This window comes from Typha angustifolia, chromosome 15, assembly GCF_048772165.1.
Source record: "Typha angustifolia cultivar Huaian chromosome 15, ASM4877216v1, whole genome shotgun sequence".
In the NCBI taxonomy this organism is placed as follows: domain Eukaryota; kingdom Viridiplantae; phylum Streptophyta; class Magnoliopsida; order Poales; family Typhaceae; genus Typha; species Typha angustifolia.
The window spans coordinates 5,876,457-5,902,205 of record NC_133253.1 but is presented as its reverse complement, the minus strand read 5'-3'; the positions used below and the strand labels follow the sequence as shown (position 1 = coordinate 5,902,205).

At 37.0% G+C, this 25,749-nt stretch overlaps 5 protein-coding genes across 7 annotated transcripts; 3 read left to right on the top strand and 2 right to left on the bottom strand.

Annotated features, from left to right (window-relative positions):
• Positions 1-199: 199 nt before the first annotated feature.
• LOC140777509 (uncharacterized) lies at positions 200-7,576 on the bottom strand. Its single transcript, XM_073121667.1, has 9 exons — positions 7,331-7,576; positions 5,578-5,642; positions 4,397-4,445; positions 3,070-3,164; positions 2,703-2,788; positions 2,540-2,599; positions 2,368-2,449; positions 752-865; positions 200-682 (listed from the first exon to the last, which is right to left on the bottom strand). Exons 1-9 carry the CDS (start codon positions 7,515-7,517, stop codon positions 512-514), a joined length of 909 nt encoding a protein of 302 aa, XP_072977768.1. The 5' UTR covers positions 7,518-7,576; the 3' UTR covers positions 200-511.
• A 149-nt stretch (positions 7,577-7,725) lies between these two features.
• Positions 7,726-10,489, top strand: LOC140777510 (protein NONRESPONDING TO OXYLIPINS 2, mitochondrial-like). Of its 3 annotated transcripts, XR_012107032.1 has the most exons (4): positions 7,726-7,965; positions 8,072-8,193; positions 9,841-9,950; positions 10,209-10,489. XR_012107032.1 is itself a non-coding variant. In XM_073121668.1 (3 exons), the coding sequence occupies exons 1-3, from the start codon at positions 7,814-7,816 to the stop codon at positions 10,232-10,234; spliced, it is 300 nt and encodes a 99-aa protein (XP_072977769.1). In that variant the 5' UTR covers positions 7,726-7,813; the 3' UTR covers positions 10,235-10,489. The 3 variants fall into 3 exon arrangements, 2 of the variants coding, with proteins under 2 accessions (XP_072977769.1, XP_072977770.1); XM_073121668.1 differs by lacking the exon at positions 9,841-9,950; XM_073121669.1 differs by having other exon boundaries at positions 9,841-10,489.
• Positions 10,490-11,466: 977 nt separating this feature from the next.
• Positions 11,467-13,959, bottom strand: LOC140777507 (uncharacterized). Its single transcript, XM_073121666.1, has 3 exons — positions 13,304-13,959; positions 12,713-12,988; positions 11,467-12,078 (listed from the first exon to the last, which is right to left on the bottom strand). Exons 1-3 carry the CDS (start codon positions 13,877-13,879, stop codon positions 11,884-11,886), a joined length of 1,047 nt encoding a protein of 348 aa, XP_072977767.1. The 5' UTR covers positions 13,880-13,959; the 3' UTR covers positions 11,467-11,883.
• Positions 13,960-17,738: 3,779 nt separating this feature from the next.
• LOC140779068 (monocopper oxidase-like protein SKU5) lies at positions 17,739-21,164 on the top strand. Its single transcript, XM_073124022.1, has 9 exons — positions 17,739-17,956; positions 18,041-18,150; positions 18,310-18,580; positions 18,656-18,794; positions 19,011-19,377; positions 19,483-19,848; positions 19,943-20,021; positions 20,423-20,622; positions 20,741-21,164. Exons 1-9 carry the CDS (start codon positions 17,813-17,815, stop codon positions 20,850-20,852), a joined length of 1,788 nt encoding a protein of 595 aa, XP_072980123.1. The 5' UTR covers positions 17,739-17,812; the 3' UTR covers positions 20,853-21,164.
• Positions 21,165-21,875: 711 nt separating this feature from the next.
• LOC140777700 (actin-7-like) lies at positions 21,876-25,297 on the top strand. Its single transcript, XM_073121995.1, has 5 exons — positions 21,876-22,009; positions 22,940-23,013; positions 23,116-23,509; positions 24,212-24,825; positions 24,955-25,297. Exons 2-5 carry the CDS (start codon positions 22,954-22,956, stop codon positions 25,018-25,020), a joined length of 1,134 nt encoding a protein of 377 aa, XP_072978096.1. The 5' UTR covers positions 21,876-22,009; positions 22,940-22,953; the 3' UTR covers positions 25,021-25,297.
• Positions 25,298-25,749: the final 452 nt, after the last annotated feature.

Sequence of the window (25,749 nt, the reverse complement as noted above, 5' to 3'; positions counted from 1 at the left end):
AACTATAACAAAAGATAAACGATCAAAAACTCAAAAGTATCCCTATGAAAATTTTAGTAAAATCGATTCTTGTACCAATAAAAATAAGGATATATCCATTATTAACTTTGAAATAAGCTACAGTTGCTCAGTCAATAACTTTTTCCTTATAGCAGCAGGGAAGGAACTATCAAGCCAAAATCATTGACCTGATTGCATGCGTAGGAATAGTTGCTGTTACCGCGTAACTTCCTTATGTAATAGAGAATGGAATTTACCTGAAACATCAAACTTAATGAGGCATGGCATGTTGTGGCACAAATGTTTTAAGTTATCATACATGCCATTGCCCCAGAACAAAGCAAAAAAGTAAAATGCAAAATACCCTCAGGAAAGGATCACTGCAGATTGAGGAAAGCTAACATATAAATACTGCCCGATGAAAGAAGCTTCCACGACGTCGCTGCTTTGGAGCATTTCTATAGGAACTTTCAGGCAAATAAATTCGCAGAGGTTCTATCAATAACCTAAATCATGAGCCGAGTTTCATGTTCTTCAGCACGCTTGTAAGAAGAGGTAGCTTCCCTGAAGCCCGATGTTTGTAATCCTTCATCAAGGCCTCTGCTGCTAGAGATTGCAGCTCCGAGCTCTCTTTCTCCTCCTTGTTCCTGCCCTTAGTCAGCTGACTAATGGCCATGCTACACTGAAATTTTTGAGTTTGCATCAGGAATCATGATTGGCAGAAGATGTGAATGTGTCATATATATCTTACCAGGCATACACCATAGAGAGCTCTTGTGTTCTTCCCTCCAGTTAATTGGATTGTGGATGCAAAATACTTCTTAGCTGTCTGGAGATTTTCCAAACCACCCATAGTGTAAAGTACCTAATGAAGCAGGACAGCACAAGGGGTTGAGATAAACAAAATGGATATATTTATTTTAACAAGCTTTAGAATTAGATTTGGGCAAATCAGAAAAGAGAGGGAACATGGGCAAATCAGGAAATTAAATTTGCTGCAATTATTGAGACTCATTTGGTTGCACCATAAGAAATATTGCAGGCAGTGGATAAGGCAGCAATTCTCAAGTTACTTCATACCTTCATCCATGTTTTCCCATTTGGTCGGGAAACACGGATAAAGGTGCCGTCATTACTCTGTGAGGTAACAATGAAATGAAATGCATTTCTACAATTTCATGTGTTAGAAAGAGTGGGGGACAAGGGCAATTTTGAAAAAAAGTAAAAGAAGAAGAGACTTTGTCACTGGGGTTTACCTGCTATCAGAAGGGGGACCTCTGATAGCTGATTGCCAGTACCCTAAGTGGAGTAGCCCATTGCACTAGTAGTCTGACTTCAAAGCATATTCAGTTCACTTACTGTTGTTACTCTGCTTTTAAAAAATGAATGCGTACATGAAAACAAAATGAACAAGTAAAGCATAAATAATAGGAAATGAGTATGTACATGCTTTATCAGCGGGCGTCCAGGATGCCATGTGGGCCATGTAGATCCTAGGAACATGTTCTTCAATAACAAATAATTTAAAGCCCCACAATTACGCAATTTTTTTCCTTGAGTCCTCATTTGGCTTGCTTATGAATTGTGAATTATGACAGTCCTTACATTCTCTATTTTCTAGTGTTTTTCTATTTTTAATTACTTGATAACATAGTTGATGCTAATTAGATACTTTGATTCGTTATCCAGTCAATCATAATGTTTTTAACATTGAAATATCTAGTGAAAAATATTATAATACAGTATATATATATATATATATATATATGAAAAGGCAAATTTCACTTCAAATGAATTGAAAGGTTCATGTGGTTCAAGAAGTGGTCAGCCTTCAAAGAAGTCTTTTTACCATATCATTAGGACAAAGTTGTAGTACATTAAGCAAGCTAGTTTGGAAACAAAGCTTCGTAGTCAAGGCAGTAGACCAACTAATCTCTTCCTGGGTTTATAGCTGAAGCCACTCGACTGTTAGGGAGAAAGGAAATCGTAGTTCTAGTACCTTACCAAGTTCCAGTTAACCCTACAGCAATGACCACCACTCACTTTCACAATCTACAAATCAAGTTTGCATTTTGAACTTTTTGCCCAAAAAACACCCTACACAATAGTAGTACATTTAGACAGACTGCCCATAGGCTCAGGTTAAGTTCATCGTATATACCAACTATCAAAATGCCCTCAAACTACAGCAAAGAATATATGATGATCATCAAGCTAACAGATGAGAAATCAGCTTAATGTCTAAAGAAGATTGATACTGAAAATTAGAATTTCAGAGGCATGATGCATAACATACTCCCCTAACAAACAAAGATGTGCAAATGTTAGAATCATAGTGATCAAGACATTAAAAAGTTGATGACTTACCTCTGCATAGGCTAGATGATATTGTGGTACTATTGGTTGAGATAGTATTAGCTCCTCATAACAGAATGTTGCTTGCTTGTACCTGGTCAGAGGAAAAACGAGACAAAGAAAGTTCAGTAAAAGATGAATCAAATTAGATTCTGTTGCATGAATAAAAACTGAAATGCCTCACATCTGTTGGGAGACGTAGATTTCAGCAAGTTCTCTCCAAGCATCATAATCAGCCATAAATCTGATAAATGATTGAAAAGCATTAGATATTCAATTTCTGTATAGTCATATACTGGAAAGGGTGAAGAAAAGTAATATAGAAGGCAGAGAAATCAGATCTTTACATTTCAAGGTACTTGTTGAGATACTCAACAGCAGCTGCGATATTTCCCTGTGCCTTTGCCATAGCAACCTTCCTCTTCTGAATAATCTACATACAGTAAAATTTTAATTCTTTATAAATGATAGTTTGAAAATAATAATATCTAATGATTAGTTAGGCTGGAAGAAAATCTACAGAAGGAAGCAATCCCAGCAAGGAAACATATTTGTACTCAACATACAGGCAGAGCATTCTTTGTACATCAAGCAATTCAGATACGTCTAGAAATAAACAATTCAATCTATATTATTTATGAAAGATAATACAGTTAGCTAACTCGCCAACTGCGCTTAGAACCAAAATCAGCATCAGAGCTGAAATCTAAGTACCTGATCTAATGGATTATCCTCTAGCAGCGTTGCATAAGCTTTTTCTGCTTCAGCCCATGCTCCCCTTGCTTCAAGCAGCATCCCCCCCAATCTAGCTGAAAAAAATTTAAAGGACATAAAAGGCTAGGAGATAAGAGAATAGCACGATGTATTTGTTTCAACAGCTAATATAAATATAAAATGACAGGTATACTATCTATCATTTTCCTAATTTCCTCCATATTTTCTATGTATTTTTCAAGTAGCACAAAGTAAAGCGATGCACTTATGATTTATGAACATTATCAAATATTTTCCATTTCTAGAAGTTTTCACTTGATTTTATTTTTCTCTATTTTATTTTTATTGGACTAACTTGTCATTATGCTTTGAAGTTCAAAATCATATTGATTTGATTCTCAAACATGTCTGCCCCTCCTTTTGCAACTTTAGTAAAGCATGCTTAGCAAAGTTTCTCTTTGATGGGAAGAGAAGGGGATAAGTGAAGGGGCATTATATCCTTCTAGTAAAATTTAGTTTATTTCCTTTTTACTTCTGGCAACTTTGACTATTTTGACTTGGAATGAAAGTCATGGAAGCAAAAGTACTGCAGAAAGAAACCATATTCCCTGCTGGAAGCTACATGTTTTTGGAACCAAATGCATATACAGATAGAGAGAAAAAAATAAGTATTATAAAAATGAAACTGGAGTTTAATCATTTATGAAAAGCATAGACTAGAAATTCCATTTAACCTTCCCCAAATTTTTGATGGTTTTTGAATGTATATTTTCTCCATTCAACATATAATTAACTTTAAACATTCACAACTATATCTTGACAATGAGCTCAAGAACGTTTAAGAAAATCTATTCAACAGTTTCTCAAATTGCTACGCATGTTTAACTCATGCATTTTTGTGCATTTTTTGTCCATATATTTCATAGTAGTGTGAAGTTAGCTAACTCATCGACAATAATACCCTTACCAAAGAAAAACAAGAAAGGACCCAAAGTAGTCCACAATAAACACATGCATAGGGAAGCTTAATAATGTTTAGTGATTAAGAAGAAACAATGCAACATCCTTTTCCTCCAAACAACGACCATCAAGCCTGTGATTTTAACAATTCGGTATCAGCTATGTGGATCCTATTCCTCCAATCATCACTATAAATGAAATAATTACATCAAATCAAGCGCCAAAATGAAATGCTAAGCCAACATGACACATTTAGTAAACAAATAACGTATCCATGCCACAAGGAAAACTCCTGTTAGTCAACCCACAATACAAAAAAATGACAAGCAAAATCAAATAAAATTTACAAACTGATCTAAGTACTCACCAACCCTTACACTGGCAGGAAATTTCTTTGAAAGGGTCTTGATACAATCCTGCTAAGCCAAAATTTTAGAGACTATGTTAGATACCCTCCCAGAAATAGCATTAATAATAGTTAAAAAAAATAGCAGAAAAAATTGTACTTTTACAGTTTAAGCTTCCAAAGGTATCTTTGGAAGATATCAATATCATTATACATGTGAAAATAGTTAATGGCAAGGCAACAGAATAGTGAAAAAGTACCTAGACAATTTGCTATGGCATTCTTTATGCATTAAACAGATAATTATGGTCAACTCTTTGGTAGATCCTTTATAAGTTTCACTCCATAAAGCACAATGACTTGAACAACAATTCCTATTTTATTAACAAACCACAAGTTCTTGAGGTTGAATCTCAGTTAAAAACAAACTAAGTACCATGATCTGCTTGAATAAAGAACTATATCAGGTTGAATATCCTGATCCAACACAAGAGGGGCTAAATAATTGGTTATCAGGAAATAAATAAAATGAAATGGACCATATTTTGATTGAGTAGACATGTTATAAAGGTCCCATTGCCATCCTATATTTAGTCAATATAAGCAATTAGTATTTGCAAGGTAGTACTCGCTGGATAAAAGCGATTAACTGGAAAGTAGTGCTTTAGTGTCCATAAGGCTTAACATGACCTGAAACATCATCACATTTCATCACTCCAGTCAACGGACTAGGATAAGCAACTGAGCACAGCCGTTATGTAAAAAAAGAAATCAATCTCTAAACAAGGAGAGAAGCCTTTGGCAAAGGTGTAGAAAAATGAAAAGAGCATATTCAGCACCAAATTTCTTTCCACAAAGAAGATGAAATGCATATATCCCACATATCAGTTCTTTAAATTACTTCCTGAGAATTTGTTGATTGTGTTCTTGTTCTTGTTTTTTGCTGGCATGAGAAATTTCGTTCAGAAGAATTAGGTACCCAACACAGTAAGATGAATAAAATACAACATGTAAATTAACAGAGCGAGAAGATCTTAAAGCACAAGCATGCAGCAAGACAACATATACTAAATAAGATAACATTCAAAAGTATCCCTTGAACAAAGCACATCCAATTATCCACTAATAAACAAAGCAGAAAAAAGACAAGAGCATAAGAGAAGTCCAGGAGGAAAGAGAATAGGGGATTTACGATGCGCTACCTCTGCGACATCAAGTTGTTGACAATCCATAGCAGCGACTGCCACCTGCTCGTACAGAGTCCATTCTGCATTCACAGACAGCATCCTAAGATCATTACCATCTTTCCCACAGAAACTGCTCCAGCAATTGCTCGATGTATTTTTGAAGCAAAGAAGTATGTTGGATAAAAATAAATTACTTTTTATGATGAAAAAAATCCAGGATTTTGCTGGCATCTTGACGCACACTAATGTGAAGTTCAAAAGAAAAAAAGAGGAAAGAATCTGATAATAAATGATTCTCTACTCAAAGCAGTTAATGGATGTTGATATTATGAAGCTAAATTGAAGAACCTATGTAGTAATCCACCTACATATTGTAGGCTTCTTGGTTCTATAACTGAAACAAGAAAAGGAAACCCATAATTCTGAAATCATGGATAAAAAGGAAAAAAAAAAAAACTAAGAACACAACACACAACTGATATTTTTGTTGAACAAATATATAGAAAGAGAGTAGCCAACTAGCCAAGTCTAGTATTTTTATTTTTAATGTTCTTCAATAAGAAGACTAATGTTAATAGTCAAGGAAGGCTTTCATTCTCCACCCCAACTTTATTTGTTGATGCAGCAAACCCTATCTTTTCACTATCCATTTTCCTAGATATCTTGGATCAACCTTAACTTAGTAGATCCTAAAAATAAAGGCGCACTCAAAAGGGTATATTTTGTCAATTTTATATCTAAATCTTTGCCATCTCCGAATTGCTCTTGTTTTCATCACTCAAAAGGCGCACTCAAAAGGACTGTTTGTATGCTGGGTTGCATTTGATTTACATTAGATCCTATATGTGTGGTTCAAATTAAGCTAAACCAGAGGATAAAGGCTATGTGCTTTGGTACATATGGTTAAGTTAAAAAGGTCTAAGGTTAAATTCTATTATTCAAGCTAACAATTAGGTGCTATTTGAACAATTTTCAGGATACCTGGAGTTTGATCTAGAAAACTGAAGAGGAAGGGTTCAAATCAGAATAAGATAATAATGCAAAGTGTAAAACATTTCCCTGAAGTTAATGATATTAATCTTTTACCAGAAATAGGAGCACAGATTGTATTTGACTCATGTTCTACTTTTACAGGAAAAACAATAAAACCAGTTTAATATGAGAAGAAATTATATGCAATCTCAGGCATTCTCCACATCTAGATGAACAAATTCTAATAACGAGAACCTCTAGCACCACCTTTGATCAACAAACCCCAAAGATAAATCTTAATTATACACCAAGATAGAGAACCAAACCAAACTAAGAACGTCCACATCCTGAAACCGCAGAACAACCGAACCCACTTACTGGAATGTCAATCCATTCTCTCCAATTTCCCATGAGCAAACGCATCTCAGATCTAAAACCTCGAAGAGAAGAAACTATATCCCGCTCAAAACAAAAACCCAAAATTTAAACCAGGCATTCTCTGTATTTTAGCTGAACAAATTCCGATTAACAAAAACCCCTGGAATAAACAAACTTTGATCAATCAACCAAAATGGAGGAAAAAAACCTAATTTGTTAAAAAAAATTACAAAGAAAAAAGGAAAGTAAACAAAATCAATACGTACACACATCCCAAAACCACAGAAACAACCTAGACCAACAGCCAAAATCACTCATTTACTCCGAATTCCTAAGAACTAATGCAACCCAGATCTAATGAATCCAAGAGAAAAGGAACAGAATTAGCAGCAACAACCAGATTGAGAGCCGATCAAACCTTCTCCTCCGAGTTTAGATCGAGTCTTCGGGTCGTTCAAGATGGAGAGGCCGTGCTTCAAGACCTTGTCGGATCGCCGGACTTTGAGCTTCCGAACGAGGGAGAGGTACTCCCACTCACCCCCGCCGCCGTTGTCGACCTGGCTCTCGAGACGATACAGTTGCGCTTCCTCCGCCGCGGCCACCATGGCGAGAGAGAGGAGAGAGAGAGAGAGAGAGAGAGAGAGAGAGAGAGAGACTTCACCCAGAACAGTAATTGAGTTCCCATCGGATTCTTATACAACCGGGTTCGGATCCTCTCAGTTACTAGATAGATCTGTGGATTTTTTTTTTACCGTAAATAAAATATCATGGAAGATTCTCTTTTTCTAGAGGGGGCATATGCTAAAATGATAGTCTTCTAGACGGGTTATATGCAAATATTCTTTCCATAAAACCCTAAACCTCCTCGCTCTTCTTTTCCTCCTCTCTTCCTCCAAATCCAATGGCTTCGACTGGCCTCAGATCCCTAAATCGAAACGCTTTCTCCTCAATCAGATCCTTCCTCGCCAAATCCAAAGTTCCATCTCCATCCCCTACTTCTCCTCAATGCTCTACGAGCATAGCCGCTTCTCGCCGTTTCCGCTCCTTCTCCAGGTACTCCATCTCCAATCCTACTTTCTGCAATCTGGGTTGTGTTCTTTCTTGCCCTAATTATGTAATTTTCTTTACTAAAGATGACATTTTGGGGGTGTTTCTTTAGGCTACCCGTAGAATTGGCAGGTTGCAGTGGGTCTCTTCTCCCACTCCACAGTGCGGTTGCGGCGGCGAGGTTGACTTCGTGCCTCAGTTCGTCGTCGCGGAGCTGTCGGGCTCTCTCACAGGGTACTCTTCTCGCTCTATGTTTAATATTCCAAATATGAATGTAAATCTAGAAATTGTTCGATTGTTTTGTTTAACAGATCATGTAGGTAATATTGATGATATATCCTTTGTGTTCCAAAAGTTTGAAAATATTGAATAAGTCGATTGCTTATGGTAGACGATTATTATTACCTTTACGTAATGGAAGACATGCATGTTTGCTGAGTCTAACAACGAAAGCAAGTTAGAGAATATGCAGCCAAGCTGTCTACTTTCTTAGATTCCAATGGGTTATAGGAGTTCATAGTGATTGGGCAAAAGGTCTAAATTTTATTTACATCACTAGCAATATCTATCCTATTTCAAAACCAACATGAGATGTATGGTTCCTGCAGGCACATGAGTATGCTAGTGCTTGAAAGAGACAAACTGGATCATCTTGGACCTGATAGCTTCTAGAAGATCAAGTATGCGGAATTTGTTAGAATACTGCAGATTGTTTTTTTACGTATGTGACGTCGTAGTAATAAATGATTATGATTGTTTCTTATGTACAAGATAATTTAGCTTGCAATTTTGTTATTTCAGCATGTAAACTGCAATGCCACTGTTTTGTTTCTGCCAACAGCATGTCTGCCTTTTTCCTTGTGTGTGTGTGTGTGTGTTCTTTCATGCCCCTCCCTGCAAATCGTTTAGTGCTCTGATGTGCATCTCAATACCTGTGATTTATGTTGTCCTTGTTGTATAATTTACTTGAAGCAATGAACTATCATAACCAATGGATGACTCCCTTTTGTAGAGGTACTTGCATAAATTGAAGCATATAACTTTTCTCTAGTATAGGACTATGTATATACTACAATAGAATTTCTTGGCTTGTCATTTCCATAAAAAAGGAAGATTTTTTTTCACCTTAATTGTTGCATGTAAGCATGATTTCAAATTACATAACCCGGTATTTCTTTGGATATTCTTTATCGACAATCTTCTTATTAAGATCATCAATAAGGAAATGAACCATAATGTTGTTACAAAGTATTTAATCATACAACCTCCTTCCTGCCATCCCTTAACTTCTTCTGAATTATTTTGGTCTTTTAGGCCTTATTTCATTGCAAAATAAAATCTGAATCTAGATTTAGAGTGACACAGATTCAAGATGTGTCGGGTAAAATGGACTGTACAAGGAAAAGACTGAAAGCAATCATTCTTGAATGCTGGCCAAACTAGCCAGCGTTAGTCAGAGTATTGAAATGGATAATATCGAGTAACCTCTACAATTTTATAATGCTAACGAAGATGAATATTCTAAGTAGGTTTCTAGATCTCTAAGACATTATCTGCAAACTCATTAACTTCTATAAGTTAGTCATATGATGTGGTGAATTTGGAATCTGTATATGAATCATCGAATGTTTTCTGAAGGATGGAGGTTAGTGTGAGAAGTTCCTAGACTTCCATGTTCGTGAGAACCTGAATTTGTAAGAAGGAAAAACATAGTCGAATAAATGCCATGTGCTTCTTACATATGATGGGAATTGTTATGGAAGGAACAGTATTTTATGTTATCCTGGGTGCTTCGAAGCAGCTAATTATATTCTTAAGGTAATTTATTTTGACTTTCAATGAATATAGAATGTAAAATATGATACAGTGTCCTCCTTCCAGATGGTATTGATGGTACGTGAAATGATCCTTGGTTGATACTACGCATGGTGGCGTGCCCGAATTGTTGCAGCTATGTGTTCACCTTCAAAAATATATATATTTATTTTCCAGTTAAGCTAGTTTTTAGTGGTTATTTTGTTGCGAAATATGATATATGAGGCTTAGAATGCATTCAATATACTGCTGAATTTTAATTGGAAGTCTACTTGATATATGCAAACATAATTTGTATAATAGAAATACTTAATGCACCAGCATAAATTTATCCATGACTTATATTTAAGTCCTTGCTTGTCTTGATTTCAACTCCCTTATATTTTGTGTTCTCATTCCATTTTCCTAATATTAATAATGGTTTCATTTCTCAGAGATTGGTCTATCTGTTCCAAGGTGACTGTTTAAGCTACCGCAACAGTAGTTTGCCCTGGATGTGGAAGAAAACTGTGACACTTCTGCAACATTGTTATTTAAACAGTGATGGATAAGTTTTATCCCTATAGATGTTCCGTGAAGCATGTCAGAAATTAATTTGATTGAAAATGTTCCCTTTATTTACCATTTCTTGATCATTCTACCGGAGATAGAACATCTTTATCTTCATACTTCATCAACTGGTTAAATTTCTCTCAATCTCTTCGCTCTTTTCTTTTATCTTGGTTTCGATCTTTTGTAGCCAAAGTGCAATAGAAGATAGAAATAGACTTGGATATTTATGGTTCATGTTGTTGATGTAGGAATTGCTATGGAAAAGAGGCATCTGAATGTAGAAATAGATCAATAAAGTTCCAGTGAATATGATGCCCCTAAGGCTTCGGATGGGTACATTTTTGCTCTTGAGATCAAAATGAGAGAAAATAAATCAATAATATCCCATAAAGGTGATGCCAAACATTGTTTGAGCCACTTGTAGACTGGGAGCCTGTCACTTGCAAAATGCATGCTCACTTCCCTCTTTCATATCAATCTAGTGCTATTGAACAGAAACAATCACACTATTAGCTCTCTTTGATCTCATCTTCCCTGCAACCTCAGCCACCATGAGCCTTGTTAGCAGAAGACTGGCCACCAGCTCCGCACCCCAGCTCATTCTCAGCACATAGCCTTGGCAACGGTCCGATCACATTGACCCCATCCCATTAATGATGGTCGTTGCTAGTGATCAGCGTATAAGGACCGAGCGCAGGGATGGTGGCTAAATTGAAGCAGGAAGCTGAGGATTGTATGAGTTGAGTTGGTTGGAGATGTAGCGGGCGAGAATGCTACCGGTTGTCGGATAAGTATTTGCCACGGATGGCTGACGGGAGAATGTGGTTATCAACAAGCATGAGCATGTAAAGAGAATTCATGTAATAGATACTTACCTGATGATATGAGCTAAAAGAAGTGTCTATTCATCCAGCATATCTTCTTTTTTATTACAGTGAAAGGGTTAATATCATACTTCATTATTTTTTTCCATCTTGCCAATTACGATTATTTCTATGATGCATAGTGGACGAAGTCATCACGATCTCCCTCTGGATGAGAGATGAAATAGAAACCACTAACCAGCAGCTAAGAAAAGGCTCAGATTAGCAGTAGAATAATAATATGACAACTGAAAGGTATCAACGAACATTCATGACATTAAATTAATCAAGCTTCAGAAAGATTGTCATCAACATTGTGACATGCACCCAAAATAAATGACTTACAGATGTAACAATGAGAACAAGTAAACATCCTCATACGGCTAGCTGTTTTTGCTCTTTGACTAACACCACAGCAGGCAAGCAACAAGTTTTATTCTTCTAGCACAATACCATCAGAAAACTCTACATAAACACACAACAGTTCAGCTTGAGAAGTTCAACCGACCGTTCAAGAACCATTGCAAGTACACACTGCAAATAATGACATTCTTCCAAACCTCAAGCATCCAAAGCTCTTTATGCCGATCTCACTTGCAAACAGCACCGATAGCTCTTTATACCAATCTCAATAAGGAAGTTTCAGCGATAAGTTGCCTTTTCAATAGAAAGGCAGACAATTCTAAAGATCCTTTTATCCAAGCATCTCGACTATCTCCGCCACACCAGATGTCATCTCCCTTGAGATAGATCCACCATCCGGGAGATTAAATCTTCTACGTCTCAATGATCTCAGATTCCCAGGAGGCTGAGGATCGACCACCTCCAGCATCATCTCGAGTTCTTCAATCATAGACTTCCTTGCTGCTCTTACCATATAATTAGTCCCCTAAGATAGCCGAATAGAAAGGACAGTTAGAAAATGCACTTGTCAAAAGAGAGAATTTCTGTCAAATATGAGAAGTCTGTTACAGTACATTTTTAGTTTTCTTTTATTTTCTAAGCAAAGAAGTATCCGATAAGTATGACTTACTGATCATAAGATCCATTAGAGAGGTGTAAACCTACAGTATCAGATGCTATAAACTCAGACAATAAAATATCCTTATCAGTTTCCAAACCAGCATGGTTTAATTAATGGATATGGATCTTAAGCTTTCATAATGCTCCTCACAATCTGGTAATTCCAATCAAAAGGTATAACTTCAGAGAAAAGTCGCTTGCAAAGCAAAATTAGCCCTTCACCATGAACTTTGGTTTCTTTCACATTCATAATCTCATGGCTCCACACTAGGATACCATATGCATAAAGACACAGGCGAATCACAAACCCTGCTACACCAAACTTTTAACACCTCTTAGATGGTAACGCTGCGAAGAGATGCAAATGATAGAGTTATGCCACCTTATGTGCTCAAAAGGTTTTGGGCATTAATAGGTAACAAATCAAGTGCAAAATAGAAGCTCGCCAATCAGTAAATGTAACGGAAACACCAGCAAACATTGTAGCTAAAAATATCTACCTCAAGGGCATCAACAGTCAGGAGGAGGACAATAATTCTCTCAGAAAACTTCTGGCGCTCTTCTGCATCATTGGCTATCCGGCGCCGATAAGAAAAGTTACAGAACAAGGCTCTGATCTCCTTTAGTTTCCCTTTGGCAATTGCCAGATCACGAAGGCAGCGAAGCACCTGAGAACGCCGGGCCAGATGAGCTCTAAAATTCATCTGGATTAGCAATGCAGCATCTTGTGGTGACAATTCCCTCTGCTTACCCTTGTCACATCTCCTGGCAAAAGACTTTGAACGAATAGACATAGACATGCCATTAGTTACAAAGTACGATTCGTATGCCATTTATGTTGATTTCACAAAGTACAAGAGAGGAACTTCACCAACTTCAAGATTGCAAGCACGATGACATATAGAACAGAAACTTGATGCATTAAGTCTAGTTATAATTAAAGAGTAATTCGATAAGAGAACCTTCCAACATTGGCTAAAAGGCTTACTTTCTTCGGAGCTTATAGTTTCTTCAGAATCAAAGGACCATCTTATCCAAGATAACGAGAAAAAAAAAACGACTTTTTAGCGAAATTGACTCTAAAAATGCACCTTTTTCATAACAACGGGTCCAGGATTCCCATCATCAATCTCGACCACGCGCGAGGTGCACGCGTTCTCCTTCCTTTTCCTCTTCCCATCAATCTCCGCCGACCTCACGCTCTTCTCCCCCAACCCCTTCCTCTTCTCCGTCCACGTGTATTTGACATCTCCGCCGTCCACCCTACCGCCCTCGATCGTCTTCGTCCACTTCACGCTGTTCTCTCCCGACCCCTTCGCCTTCACCTCCGCCTTCCACTTATACTTCCGGTCCCCCTTGATCTCCGCCTTCCACTTGTACTTCCGGTCGACGTCTCCATGGAATCCGAGGCCGAGCTCGAGGGTGGCGACCCGCTCCGCGAGGCTCCTAAGGCAGAGCTCCGTCTCCGCCCGCTCCCGGAAGCAGCGGAAGGAGGCGAGATCGGGAGCGGCGAAGGGATCGATGGGGCAGAGGAGATCGAATGGGCCAGGGTTTAGGACGTCGAGGGCGAGGCAATCGTCGGCGTAGTAGTCGAAGGGGTGGAATGAGGAGGGGAAATGGGGGGAGAGAGGAGGGGCGAAGAGGTCGCAGTGATTGAAGAGGCTCATGGTTGAGAGATGGGAGATGAGAGGAGGATGAGGTAGGAGTATGCGAGGAGACTACTAATGGAGTTGAGAGACAAGGGAATGAAGAGGCCGTGTCGTGGTGGCCATGAACTCTTTCCGGAGAAGAGGAATATATAGCATTGGCGGGGAAGGGTAACATGGGAATTTTCAGATATCATAAGAATTATTAAATAATATTTTTACTTAGATCCTGAACTATTAGCTTTTTTTCATACAACTCCTCCGAAGAAAACAAATTACATAAAATCTAAACTACCAAAAATATCTTAAATATTTTTTTTTATTAGTTTTCATTATTTTTTTCATCTATAAATTATTAAATTTAAATTACATGAGCAACTATATAACATATTTATCCTTATAATTTTTTTATAAAAAAATAGGATAGAAATTTTTTATCATAATTATAAATAAAAGGGTATTTTAATCTTTGTATCTTTTTATCATATGGTGTCAAGGAGTAATATATTTTTAGTTATTTAGAAGGTATATATATTAGAATTTATGAAGAAATTTGGTGGCATATAATCTTATAAGATGAAAATGAAAGTCTTTTTGAATGTTTCGAATGAAAATAAATATTAATTAGCAATTGGTCAAGAGACAGAAATATTATTATCCAATGTCACCTGACTACCTAAGCAATACTTATTTGCAAAGCAAATGAATCCTTCAAAATCTTGGAGCACTCTTTAGCTATTATTATTCTTCTTACTTCTTCTATCCTTATTATTATAAGAAGAAAGAGAAAAAAGAATGATAATTTTAATAAATAATCTTACTTAAAAGATAAATAAGCCGGATAAGTCGGATCTATTCGCATTTGCAGCGATTCCTTTGACGAGACTTGTATTAATACTATTAACCCTTCCTTTTCCCCAATAATTACGTAAACATCCTTCTCCGATGTAACTTTATATCCTGGAAGGTTCCACGTCAGATGGAAGTATACGTGGAAGTGCTTTCTAAATGTCCACGTCGGATATCTAAGTGTGAACAACGCGATCCGAACTGGACAATGGCTGCTCACGTGGATTTGGTCAGCGTCTGGCCGGATTCGCGAGGGCATTTTCGGGATTTAGAAACCTTGCCACGCTGGCGTGTTAAGTTGGTGCTTATATTATTAATCACCTCTTATAAGTAATAATAGATTTGTGCTCGGATCAATGTGTTTAAAATTTTAAATATTATCACAACCATACATGTTTGGATAACGGAAGTATTAATTAACCACTAATCTAATATAAAACTCAATCCACTAATTGTAACATTAACCATCAACAACAAAAAAGTCGTATCTTTTAGTTGGTCATTGGTTATTTAATATTTTTTATTTACTCTCTCACTAGGACGAAAAATATTATACAGTTTAAAAAGGTCAAAATGTAATATACATAAACAAAACTATATAAAAATAGATATAGTTTTAATGGGTCTAAGTATAAATAAACTTTTATCCTATGTACTAAATATAAAAGTATTATTGCTGGTATTAAGTTCGTGCGAGCCAGCCTAAACATATCGAAGTAGGCACACTACCTGATATGTACTAACATATCGATCTGGTGCATACTAAAAAGAAAACACATAAAGATATAGAAGTTTAGTTGATGCGATTAAAACCATCACATATGCACGATCAATATATTAATATACATTCAATGATATACTCAAACAAACCAGACATATGAGCCCGCATCAAATCCCAATTCTATTTTTGCTCCACATTCAATGCGAAAGAGTTTCATCTGTTTATTTTCATTTTCATTAATTGTTTTTTGGTGAAAAGAAGGGAATATGATTATGCATGCCATAGACTTCTCACTATATATTTCATTTGTTTCACTCTTATTCAATTTGAACATTTGAAAAGTAAAGCTGAAGCCATTGTTTAACATCAAAACTGATGGTGATTAGCTTCATACCACTACACTGATACCGATATACCTGGCTCCAAAATTTTCTCTCCTTTTAAGCTTGTAGCACAAACACCTAGAAACAAAGATGCTCTCAAACTTCCAAGAAGATGTCAATAATAGTTTTGTTTGGTGAACACAAAGCTTTGCAGATCTGGAATAGAATCCACTTTGGTGGAAATGTCTGCAGAGTCTACTTTATTAGATGATGTAAATTAAGGTGGCAAAAGAAAGACAAATACACATATGAATAATTTTTTTTATTAGATTATCCCATAGTTCATAAGTTTGAATCTCTATTAAGAATGATATTTGGTAAATAAAATAAAATTACTTGCTATATGTACATTATCTAAAAGCCCTTTAATCTGTTTTCTTTTTGCATTCTTTAGCTTACCGATTGGCCTCGTTTGATTCATGTATAAAATTAAAAAAAAATTAATAAATTATATATATATTATTTAGTCGTAAGCGTAATAATTATCTTGAATAACTTTATGTAAATAAACTGTATATGGTTATTAAATTAAGAATAAGTATGTTATATGTAATATAAATGTTACTTAAGAAATATCTATAATTTTATCATAATTTTTATCTGTGGTAAGATTTTATGTATATCTTATCTTATACAAAATTAAACTAAAATATATTTTTTAAAAGTCTGATACATACTCTTTACGCACGAATCGGAATCGAATGAGATGCAATGATATCAAGTAATGCAAAATCAACCACCAAAGTTATTGCTTTTACTCTTTATAGTTTCTATACATGGACAAGAATCACCCATTTATGTTTCAAAAAGATAGTTTGGGTGGGCCTCTTTCTACCTATCTGGGAAAATTCAAAGGAAGAAAAGGAAGCATTTGAGCAGCTGTAGAGGCAACCTGAAACCAAAGGAGAAGTTGTAGGTGGCCCCAACCAGTCCCTAGTGCATTGACCATCTTTCAATTATTGCATATTTGATTATTAATATCCTCTCTTTCCTCTTTCTCTCCATTGCAAATTAAGTAATTTAATCTAATTACTCTATAAAATTTTGTTAATTTATATGTTTCTCTAATAACTCAATATGAATCAACTTAATTTGAGCTCTAATATAGTTTTTAAATAATATAATTACTGTCGTATAAGCACAACATCAATTTCATACTATAGAAGTCCAGTTATAGCGTCATTCACTTTTGGTGAGAGTGTTTTACTATAATAGTTATGTTATTTATTTATTTATTTATTTATTTTTGGAAGAAGAAGAATATGGGAGTCTAATAAATCTTATATTAATACGTAAAAAAGAATATCATGTTATATGAACATTCTTGGGTGAAAATTCTAGCGGTTGGTCGTCGGTTAACTTTCTCGATTGATGAGTTACGGCATCTGCACAACTTTCGAGGAGATCTGGTACCGTGGTTAGTGAACAAAAGTAATAATATAACTTATTTTCTTAATATAATATAAGCTCGATCCAAGAGGCCAAAATAAATAAATAAAAAAGTAACGTCTGACCAAATCCGACATTCCTCTGCCCAAGCTACGGAATGTTCCAAATGGCGACTCATATGACCGTCAAAAAGAACTGTAGGTTAGTAACCAGTCTATAGGCTCCACGTGTCGAGGCTTCATCGTGATTAGCTTACTTCGGTGTTGCCTGTGAGAGCTTTCTAGCTAACATTGTTTTTTTTTTACGATGTACTGGTGATTCACTGGCGGCCGCTACGTACCCTTGCACACTCCATTACAAATATAAAAAATTGAATTAAAAATAAGAGAAAGAAAACCAACGATTAAAATGAATTATATATCTACCTTCTATTATTTTTTTAATTTCGTTTGAATACTTTCTACTTTTGTTATAAGCAACAGAGACATCCAAACCCTAGAGATGAAGACAGAGAACGCTCATAAAAGATGGACTGTAATGTAACCGAAAGCAGTTAAAGTTGTACAGATAGAGAGAGAGAGAGAGAGAGAGAGAGAAGAGACTGCAATAGTAATGGCGACGCCGGTGTTCTCTTTGGCGGCGGCGGCGGCGGCGGCTTTAATATTCGCGTGCGCCGCCTACGCCGGGGACCCCTTCGCGTATTTCGACTGGGACGTCTCCTACATCACCGCTGCTCCTCTCGGCGTCGAGCAGCAGGTGGTCTTGCAGTTCCCTTTTAAATGTTTGTAAAAATGCCAAGTTGGTTGTTTTTTTTTTACTTTTAATCTTGAGTTGTTGCAGGTGATAGCAATTAACAAGCAATTTCCGGGTCCTGTCGTGAACATTACCACAAACTGGAACGTGGTTGTTAATGTCCTCAATAGCTTGGACGAGCCCTTGCTGATTACATGGTATGGTCACTCCAAGTTTGGATCTTTATATATATAGAGAGAGATTGGGCTCTTCTTCTTCACTTTCATTTAGGTTTGACATGAAGGAAATGAGAAAAGGAGGGATCTTTATTTCATTTTTTCCTTTGAATTTTTTATTGTATGAGCGGCTTTTGACAGGAACGGAATCCAGCAGAGGAAGAATTGTTGGCAGGATGGGGTCCTGGGGACCAACTGCCCCATTCCTTCAGGGTGGAATTGGACCTACCAGTTCCAAGTCAAGGACCAGATTGGTAGCTTCTTCTACTTCCCCTCCGTGGGCTTCCAAAGGGCTGCCGGGGGATTCGGCGGAATCACCGTCAATAACCGGGCGGTGATCGCCGTGCCGTTCGGGAAGCCTGACGGGGATATCACCCTCTTCATTGGTGATTGGTACAACAAGAACCACACGGTCTGTAGAATCTTTTTTTGGTTTGAGATTTTGGTAGGCATGGAGTTTCTTTTTTCAACTTGATGTGGATTATAGGACTTGAGGAAGATGCTTGATGATGGGAAGGATCTAGGAATGCCTGATGGTGTTCTAATGAATGGGAAGGGGCCGTACCGGTACAATGCCACACTTGTTCCGGATGGCATTCAGTATGAAACAATCAACGTTGAACCAGGTATACTTCATGGTTGTTTTGATGAAGAAAATATAGAGCTTTCTATAGTTATATTAGCCATCTTTCCTTCGTTCAATCAGTAGCTTTGGCTTTTAAATTGTCAGGTAGCGAAATTTGGCTACCAACATTAGGTAGACCGGCTCTGTTATTCTTTTTGGCTGATTGCCACAATATTTCTGTCCTGTAATATCTTAAAAATTGAGGTTCTTGGAACAGGCAAAACATATCGGTTTCGGGTACACAATGTTGGCATCTCTACAAGCTTGAACTTCAGAATTCAGAACCACAACATGCTTCTTGTAGAGACAGAAGGATTGTATACTGTGCAGCAGAACTACACCACCCTAGATATCCATGTGGGTCAGTCCTACTCTTTCTTGGTCACAATGAATCAGAACGCAAGCAGCGACTACTACATTGTGGCAAGTGCTAGGTTTGTAAATGAGTCACTTTGGACAAGAGTTACTGGTGTTGCTGTTTTGCATTATTCAAACTCCAATGGCAAAGCCTCTGGTCCTCTCCCTGATCCTCCTAACGATTTCTATGACAAATATTTCTCAATGAACCAGGCGAAATCAATCAGGTCTTTACACACTGAGTTATATGATTTTCTTTGTTTGTTCTGTTTTATTTGTTGTAAAATTGCGTCGTTTTAGGTGCTATTTCTGATGACTTGTTATTTTCTCAGAATGAATGTCAGCACTGGTGCTGCACGCCCCAATCCACAGGGATCCTACAAATATGGTTCTATTAATGTCACTCAAGTTTATGTACTGAAGAATGAACCGCCTGCGGTCATCAATGGAACACGCCGGACGACATTAAATGGAATCTCTTATTCTCCACCTGATACTCCTTTAAGGCTTGCTGATCTCTACAACTTGAAGGGGATATACACACTTGATTTTCCTAGTAGCCCACTTGACAGACCACCTAGAATTGGAAGATCTGTGATCAATGGTTCGTACAAAGGTTTTGTGGAAATTATACTGCAGAACAATGATACTACTGTTCAGAGCTATCACATGGATGGATACTCCTTTTTTGTTGTTGGGTATGTAGATCATCTAGCTAGAATTTTTCTTTTGTAAGCTCATGCTGTGTTCCCTTTCTTGTATCTCTTAACAAGACGGTTTTTACTACTCCAGAATGGATTATGGTGAGTGGACTGAGAGCAACCGAGGCACATACAATAAGTGGGATGCTGCTTCTCGCTGCACAACTCAGGTGTGTACTTTAATTAAGAGATCTATTGGTCTTAATATTATATAATCATGGTTCAGAGTTTCAGTTTTGACACCTAGAAATTTTAGGCCAAAATAGAATAGTTTTAGCCGATTGTGGTCCAAAATAAATGTCAAAATCAGAAATCTTGATAATTTTGGCTTTAGTTTTCATCAAGTTTCGACCATTCCTGTTCCGAGTCAGGTGAAACTTCAAACTATGATTATAATCAATCTATTACTTTTTTCCTGAGCTAGCAATCCACTGCTTCATCTTCTTCTTGTTCTACAATTTACGGTGGAAACCATCCTAGGGGGTGCTACTTCATGACAAAGTTCTTTGACTACTCCTCATACCTTTGTCATCATGTCAGTGAACAATATTTTCATTTTTCTGTTACTCAGGTTTTTCCAGGAGCATGGACTGCTATTTTAGTCCCGCTAGACAATGTCGGCATTTGGAATTTACGTGCTCAAAATCTCGATTCCTGGTACCTTGGCCAAGAGGTTTACATGAAGGTAGCTGATCCAGAAGGTTATAACAAGACTGAGCTGACAGTGCCAGACAATGTCTTGTATTGTGGCTTCCTCAAAGATAAGCAGAAGTATGTTACAACTGAAACCTCTATTCCTCTCTTTGATGAACTTTTTCTCTGCCTGAAATTCCTGCAATCCTCCTCCTATTTGTTTTAATATTCCAACCATAATAATTTTCTTTTCCAGGCCACAGGAATCTCATCGAAAACAGTCGTCATCTCCTTCAATTGCAACTGGAAGGAGCAAGCTACTCACCTTGATGCTACTCTTTGCAACAGCATTTGCAGTTGTCTCATAAATTATTTAGATCTGATAATGTGATAATCTGGGGAGCCTTTTTCTTTGCAAGAATGAGATAGCTAGATTCTATTTGGCCAGCATTGAGTACAGGGATTTTAGGTGTGCAAATGTAGATTTACTTACTTAATCAACTATGTGTTCCTTTAACTTTTCCATATGTTCTCTTTAATCCTCAGATATTATCATTCTTTTTAGCAAAAGTTTGCATTAAAAAATTTGTCCATGTGGCGAGACTTTCTATTATGGAACTTTTGCTGTGGTTAAACTAATTTCACTAATCAAGTTTAAACTATGGAAATGTTACTCTCCACTCTCTCTTAGGGTCTTTTCTGCCAATTTTTCTTAATGTTGGTGTCTTTTGAGAATAAAATTTCCAATATATATTTTTATTGAGATTTTTTTAAAAAAAAAAATTAAGAACTCTTATCTTAGTGATATTGTAATTAGAACGGCACCTGTATTTGCCCTATTTGTAATCCAATAGTTTCTTTTTTGCCTCTAATTTTTCATATCACATCCTACCACTATTTTGACTAATTACTCTTAATCTTAGACTATAATTAATTTGACTCCTGATAAAATTAGGAGAATGCCCCTGAGATTTTTTTCAAGAATTTAAAAAAAAAATACCCTTCTTGAAATAAGCTTGGATTTTATAAAAGCACTTTAGAAAGAGTATTTTAGAAGTTAAATAGAAGAGAGAAACGAAGAAGAGAGGGCTTTTTATATTTCAAAATCGAACTTAATATCCTTAACAAAATATTATTACTTAGATATCGTTTTGCTAGACGGGACGAATTACAAGTTAGCTCAAAAATAAGGGTGTTAATCACAAAAATCTAAAATATAGGGTGTTATTTAAAATTGTCCTTTGAATAATGTGTGCGTGAGAGGTATTAAGGATTAATCTAAGCGTGAAATTAGATTTATCTCGACAATATATATATATATATCTCCCGTCCTCTGTCCACCTCACTTTCCAGAACCAACACCTCAACGACAGCTCACGCGCGTTACGAAAGGCAAATGTTTCGTTGGAATCGGGACCACCCTCTCGTCTACTAAACTCCCACCCTCGTTTCTCCTCTCCTCTCACTCCACTCTTTCGAACTCCTCTCCTTTCCATCTCCTCCTCCTCCTCGCGCATCTCCGGAGGTACTACTCTTTTTCTTTTTTGCATCTCTTTGATCCTTGTATCTTGCTCGTAGATCCGCGAGAATGGTCCTTCTTTTGGCCTTTTTGTTTGAATCGCTCTGATGTTAATTTAGTGGTAGTTTTGTAATGTATCTATCCAATGGGATCTTAGTCGATTTACTTTTTGGGCAGTGTAGTTCTAGTGGTATTGGGTATTGATAGCTAGGAAGATTTTTGGTTCTTTTTATGTGTGATCGTGGTGAAATTGGGAGGGAGGGTGGGGTGGGGGTGCCTCATTTTGATAAAGAGTAGACGGTATATCTGAACAATTCTATGGAACTTTTAGATGGAAATCCAATTTGGTATTATTCATGTTTCAATGCACACGACATTGAATAAGTTAAATATTTGTAGCTTGACTTCTTATTTTCTCTATTTGCATTATTAGTACACAGGGAAAATATTTAATTCCATGAGGTAATCCATGCATTCGGATCTTTTGTGTTTGCAAAATTATGACTTGCCTGTGTTGCTTCTTTTTTGGCGCCAGCTTTTTTGGGGCTTTTCTTAAATGCAAGTTTTGATCATCCCATTATTACTGAATTAGTAATATTCATGTATCTCTTTTTATTGGCAACTCACTATGATATTATCTATATCTTGCTGTTGCCTTTACCTTCATCTATCCGATTACATCTTTCCATTTGTGGATGTACACAACATTCTGGGAATTCAATAGTGTAGCTTTAATGAGTAGTCCTTATTTGGATCTCATTGTTTTGCACAAAAAGTATGACTCTGTCTGTAGCTTCTTTTGTGACCCAGCTCCTGGAACTTTATTTTAGTGCTTGAGGCTTTTTCGTCATGCACGTTTTGATCATTTCATCAGTACCGAGTTGTTCATTATTAATATTCAATTTTGGAATTTTCTACTGAATGACCTTTGAGCAGATCCAGTATAAAGCATGGCTGAAGCTGAGGATATTCAGCCCCTTGTCTGTGACAATGGAACGGGGATGGTGAAGGTGAGATTCAATCCACATACCACTATGCAAGTTACATTCATACCAACTTTATTTGATGATGTCTTAACAATGTACTTTTGATATTCTTCAATAATGTAATAGGCTGGATTTGCTGGGGATGATGCTCCAAGAGCTGTTTTTCCAAGTATTGTTGGTCGGCCTCGTCACACCGGTGTAATGGTTGGGATGGGACAGAAAGATGCCTATGTTGGTGATGAAGCCCAGTCCAAGAGAGGTATCTTGACTTTGAAATACCCAATTGAACATGGAATTGTCAGTAATTGGGATGACATGGAGAAGATATGGCATCACACCTTCTACAATGAGCTTCGTGTAGCACCAGAAGAACACCCAGTTCTTCTCACAGAAGCCCCTCTTAACCCTAAAGCCAACAGGGAGAAGATGACACAAATTATGTTTGAAACTTTCAATGTCCCTGCAATGTATGTCGCGATTCAAGCAGTGCTATCTCTTTATGCTAGTGGACGTACCACAGGTATGCTCACATCTTTCCTTCTTACAAAATAAAGTCTCCTTGATTGATAATGAGCATTATTGTTGTCAGTGCTGTGTAGAGTATTCTCATACAATAAACATTGAATAGCTATGTTGGTAGAATCTATATTTTGCAGTTCTAAAATCAAGATTGCTTGGCATTATCACAGAATCAATCAATATTTCTTGCTAAGAAACTGATTCCTTGTGGTATGGAATTATGGATATGCTTCCCTGCACCTCAATCGTATATCACCCTGTATGTTTAGTAGAATAACAAGCTGCTGTAGAAGTTAACTAAATCAACATAGGTTGAGGCATTGACCCTTCTGTCTTCTCTTCCAACTTTACTTTCATGGTGTTTAAGAATATTTGGTAAGCATAGCTTTCATTAGTTCTGGTGAAGCCTCATCCTTTTTTCTTTATATCTCCTACTCTTTTTTTTTTGTTTTGCATGGTGTCTGCTTGCTTTTTAGTACCTTAATGTCCTTAACAATTTAAATGATATTAATTGATTAAGATGTGATTTCTCAAAGGATTATTGTCAAGCATTGTAGAGCATTAGAACCATCATAGTTAAAATAATGCAAGGGAAAATGCATAAAGAAAGGACATGGAAGGGGCACAATGCCAAATAATTCAAAGTTATGAATGATATAAATGTCTAAATGGGTTCATATTTCTTTATTTGTCTTTTGTCTAGGTATTGTGTTGGATTCTGGTGATGGGGTCAGCCATACTGTACCAATTTATGAGGGTTATGCACTTCCACATGCCATACTGCGACTTGATCTTGCTGGTAGAGATCTGACTGATTCTCTCATGAAGATCCTGACAGAGAGGGGTTACTCGTTCACTACCACAGCAGAGCGGGAAATTGTTCGTGATATGAAGGAGAAACTGGCTTATGTTGCCCTTGACTATGAGCAAGAGCTTGAGACTGCGAAGACCAGCTCAGCGGTCGAGAAGAGCTACGAGCTCCCTGATGGACAGGTCATTACGATTGGTGCAGAGCGGTTCAGATGCCCAGAGGTTCTCTTCCAGCCTTCACTCATTGGTATGGAAGCTGCTGGTATACATGAGACCACCTACAACTCTATCATGAAGTGTGATGTCGATATAAGAAAGGATTTGTATGGCAACATCGTGCTCAGTGGTGGATCAACAATGTTCCCGGGTATTGCCGACCGAATGAGTAAGGAGATTACCGCACTCGCTCCTAGCAGCATGAAGATTAAGGTGGTGGCACCACCAGAGAGGAAATACAGTGTTTGGATTGGTGGGTCTATATTGGCATCTCTGAGCACATTCCAACAGGTAATCACTTTTCTTCACTTGTTATCTATCTGTGCATTCCTGACTATTTCCTAAGATTAAAAAAAAATGCTGTGATATCATAGCTTGTAATTTTGGGTTCTGATTTTTTTCCTACTAAATGTACCACAGATGTGGATATCAAAAGCAGAATACGATGAATCTGGACCGTCTATAGTTCATCGGAAGTGCTTTTAGATCCTCTTGGCTTTTGTTTCAGACCCTCATACATTGATGGAAGGAGAAAGCTCTTGAGAAATGGATTTGTTTGTTTGTTAAATTTCAATTCAGTGTTTTTACCCTATAATTTTGTTATTAATTCTTGCTAAAATTGTTACCTGCTGTGGCATATTGCCCATATCTGTACAAGAAGCTTGCCTGGAGGTATGCTTATGTATTACTTTGCCAAAAATTGATAATGTATCCATTGGCACTTGTCTGCTGATATATGGCTCAATCATGTTTAGAATGATTATTTTTAGTTACTTGTTGTCGGTCACTGAAATATGCAGACCAATTATTTTGATGATTTTGGGCTTCTCTTGCCAACATTTTGCTATACAAACAAGTTGAATGCTGATGAGCAGCAGTGCCCTATCTATTCAAATTGAAAAGAACAAAAGATAATAGGTGAAATATAAACAATTCGACAGTAATTCAATCACACAACCAAACGGATCCAGTTTTTGTGTACTACACTTCAAGTCAGATGAAATAAACAAGAAAACTAATAATTTTGATCCAAAAACCAAAACGTTATTCGGCAGGAAAGGCGACCACGTCCTGCTTAGTTATATAAACTCGGCATCGGATACTAAAACCAAGCGACAGAAACAGTGAAGCTTCCTAACCGTATCGTACTCACGTGAAATCCACGAGTTAATCGTCAAACAGCACGTGCCTAGCGTGTTGCGCCCACCGCATAAA

Coding starts and splice junctions, on each gene's coding strand:
- LOC140777509 (XM_073121667.1), bottom strand. CDS start 7,517: ATGGTGGCCGCGGCGGAGGAAGCGCAACTGTATCGTCTCGAGAGCCAG. Junction 3,165..4,396: donor TCCTGCCAGTGTAAGGGTTG/GTGAGTACTTAG, acceptor AATTTTTTTCAG/CTAGATTGGGGGGGATGCTG. Junction 683..751: donor CTCTCTATGGTGTATGCCTG/GTAAGATATATA, acceptor CAAAAATTTCAG/TGTAGCATGGCCATTAGTCA.
- LOC140777510 (XM_073121668.1), top strand. CDS start 7,814: ATGGCTTCGACTGGCCTCAGATCCCTAAATCGAAACGCTTTCTCCTCA. Junction 7,966..8,071: donor CGTTTCCGCTCCTTCTCCAG/GTACTCCATCTC, acceptor GTGTTTCTTTAG/GCTACCCGTAGAATTGGCAG. Junction 8,194..10,208: donor CTGTCGGGCTCTCTCACAGG/GTACTCTTCTCG, acceptor TTCATTTCTCAG/AGATTGGTCTATCTGTTCCA.
- LOC140777507 (XM_073121666.1), bottom strand. CDS start 13,879: ATGAGCCTCTTCAATCACTGCGACCTCTTCGCCCCTCCTCTCTCCCCC. Junction 12,989..13,303: donor GACCCGTTGTTATGAAAAAG/GTGCATTTTTAG, acceptor ATTCGTTCAAAG/TCTTTTGCCAGGAGATGTGA. Junction 12,079..12,712: donor TGACTGTTGATGCCCTTGAG/GTAGATATTTTT, acceptor CGGCTATCTTAG/GGGACTAATTATATGGTAAG.
- LOC140779068 (XM_073124022.1), top strand. CDS start 17,813: ATGGCGACGCCGGTGTTCTCTTTGGCGGCGGCGGCGGCGGCGGCTTTA. Junction 19,849..19,942: donor TACTCCTTTTTTGTTGTTGG/GTATGTAGATCA, acceptor TTACTACTCCAG/AATGGATTATGGTGAGTGGA. Junction 20,623..20,740: donor TTCCTCAAAGATAAGCAGAA/GTATGTTACAAC, acceptor TTTCTTTTCCAG/GCCACAGGAATCTCATCGAA.
- LOC140777700 (XM_073121995.1), top strand. CDS start 22,954: ATGGCTGAAGCTGAGGATATTCAGCCCCTTGTCTGTGACAATGGAACG. Junction 23,510..24,211: donor TGCTAGTGGACGTACCACAG/GTATGCTCACAT, acceptor TCTTTTGTCTAG/GTATTGTGTTGGATTCTGGT. Junction 24,826..24,954: donor CTCTGAGCACATTCCAACAG/GTAATCACTTTT, acceptor AATGTACCACAG/ATGTGGATATCAAAAGCAGA.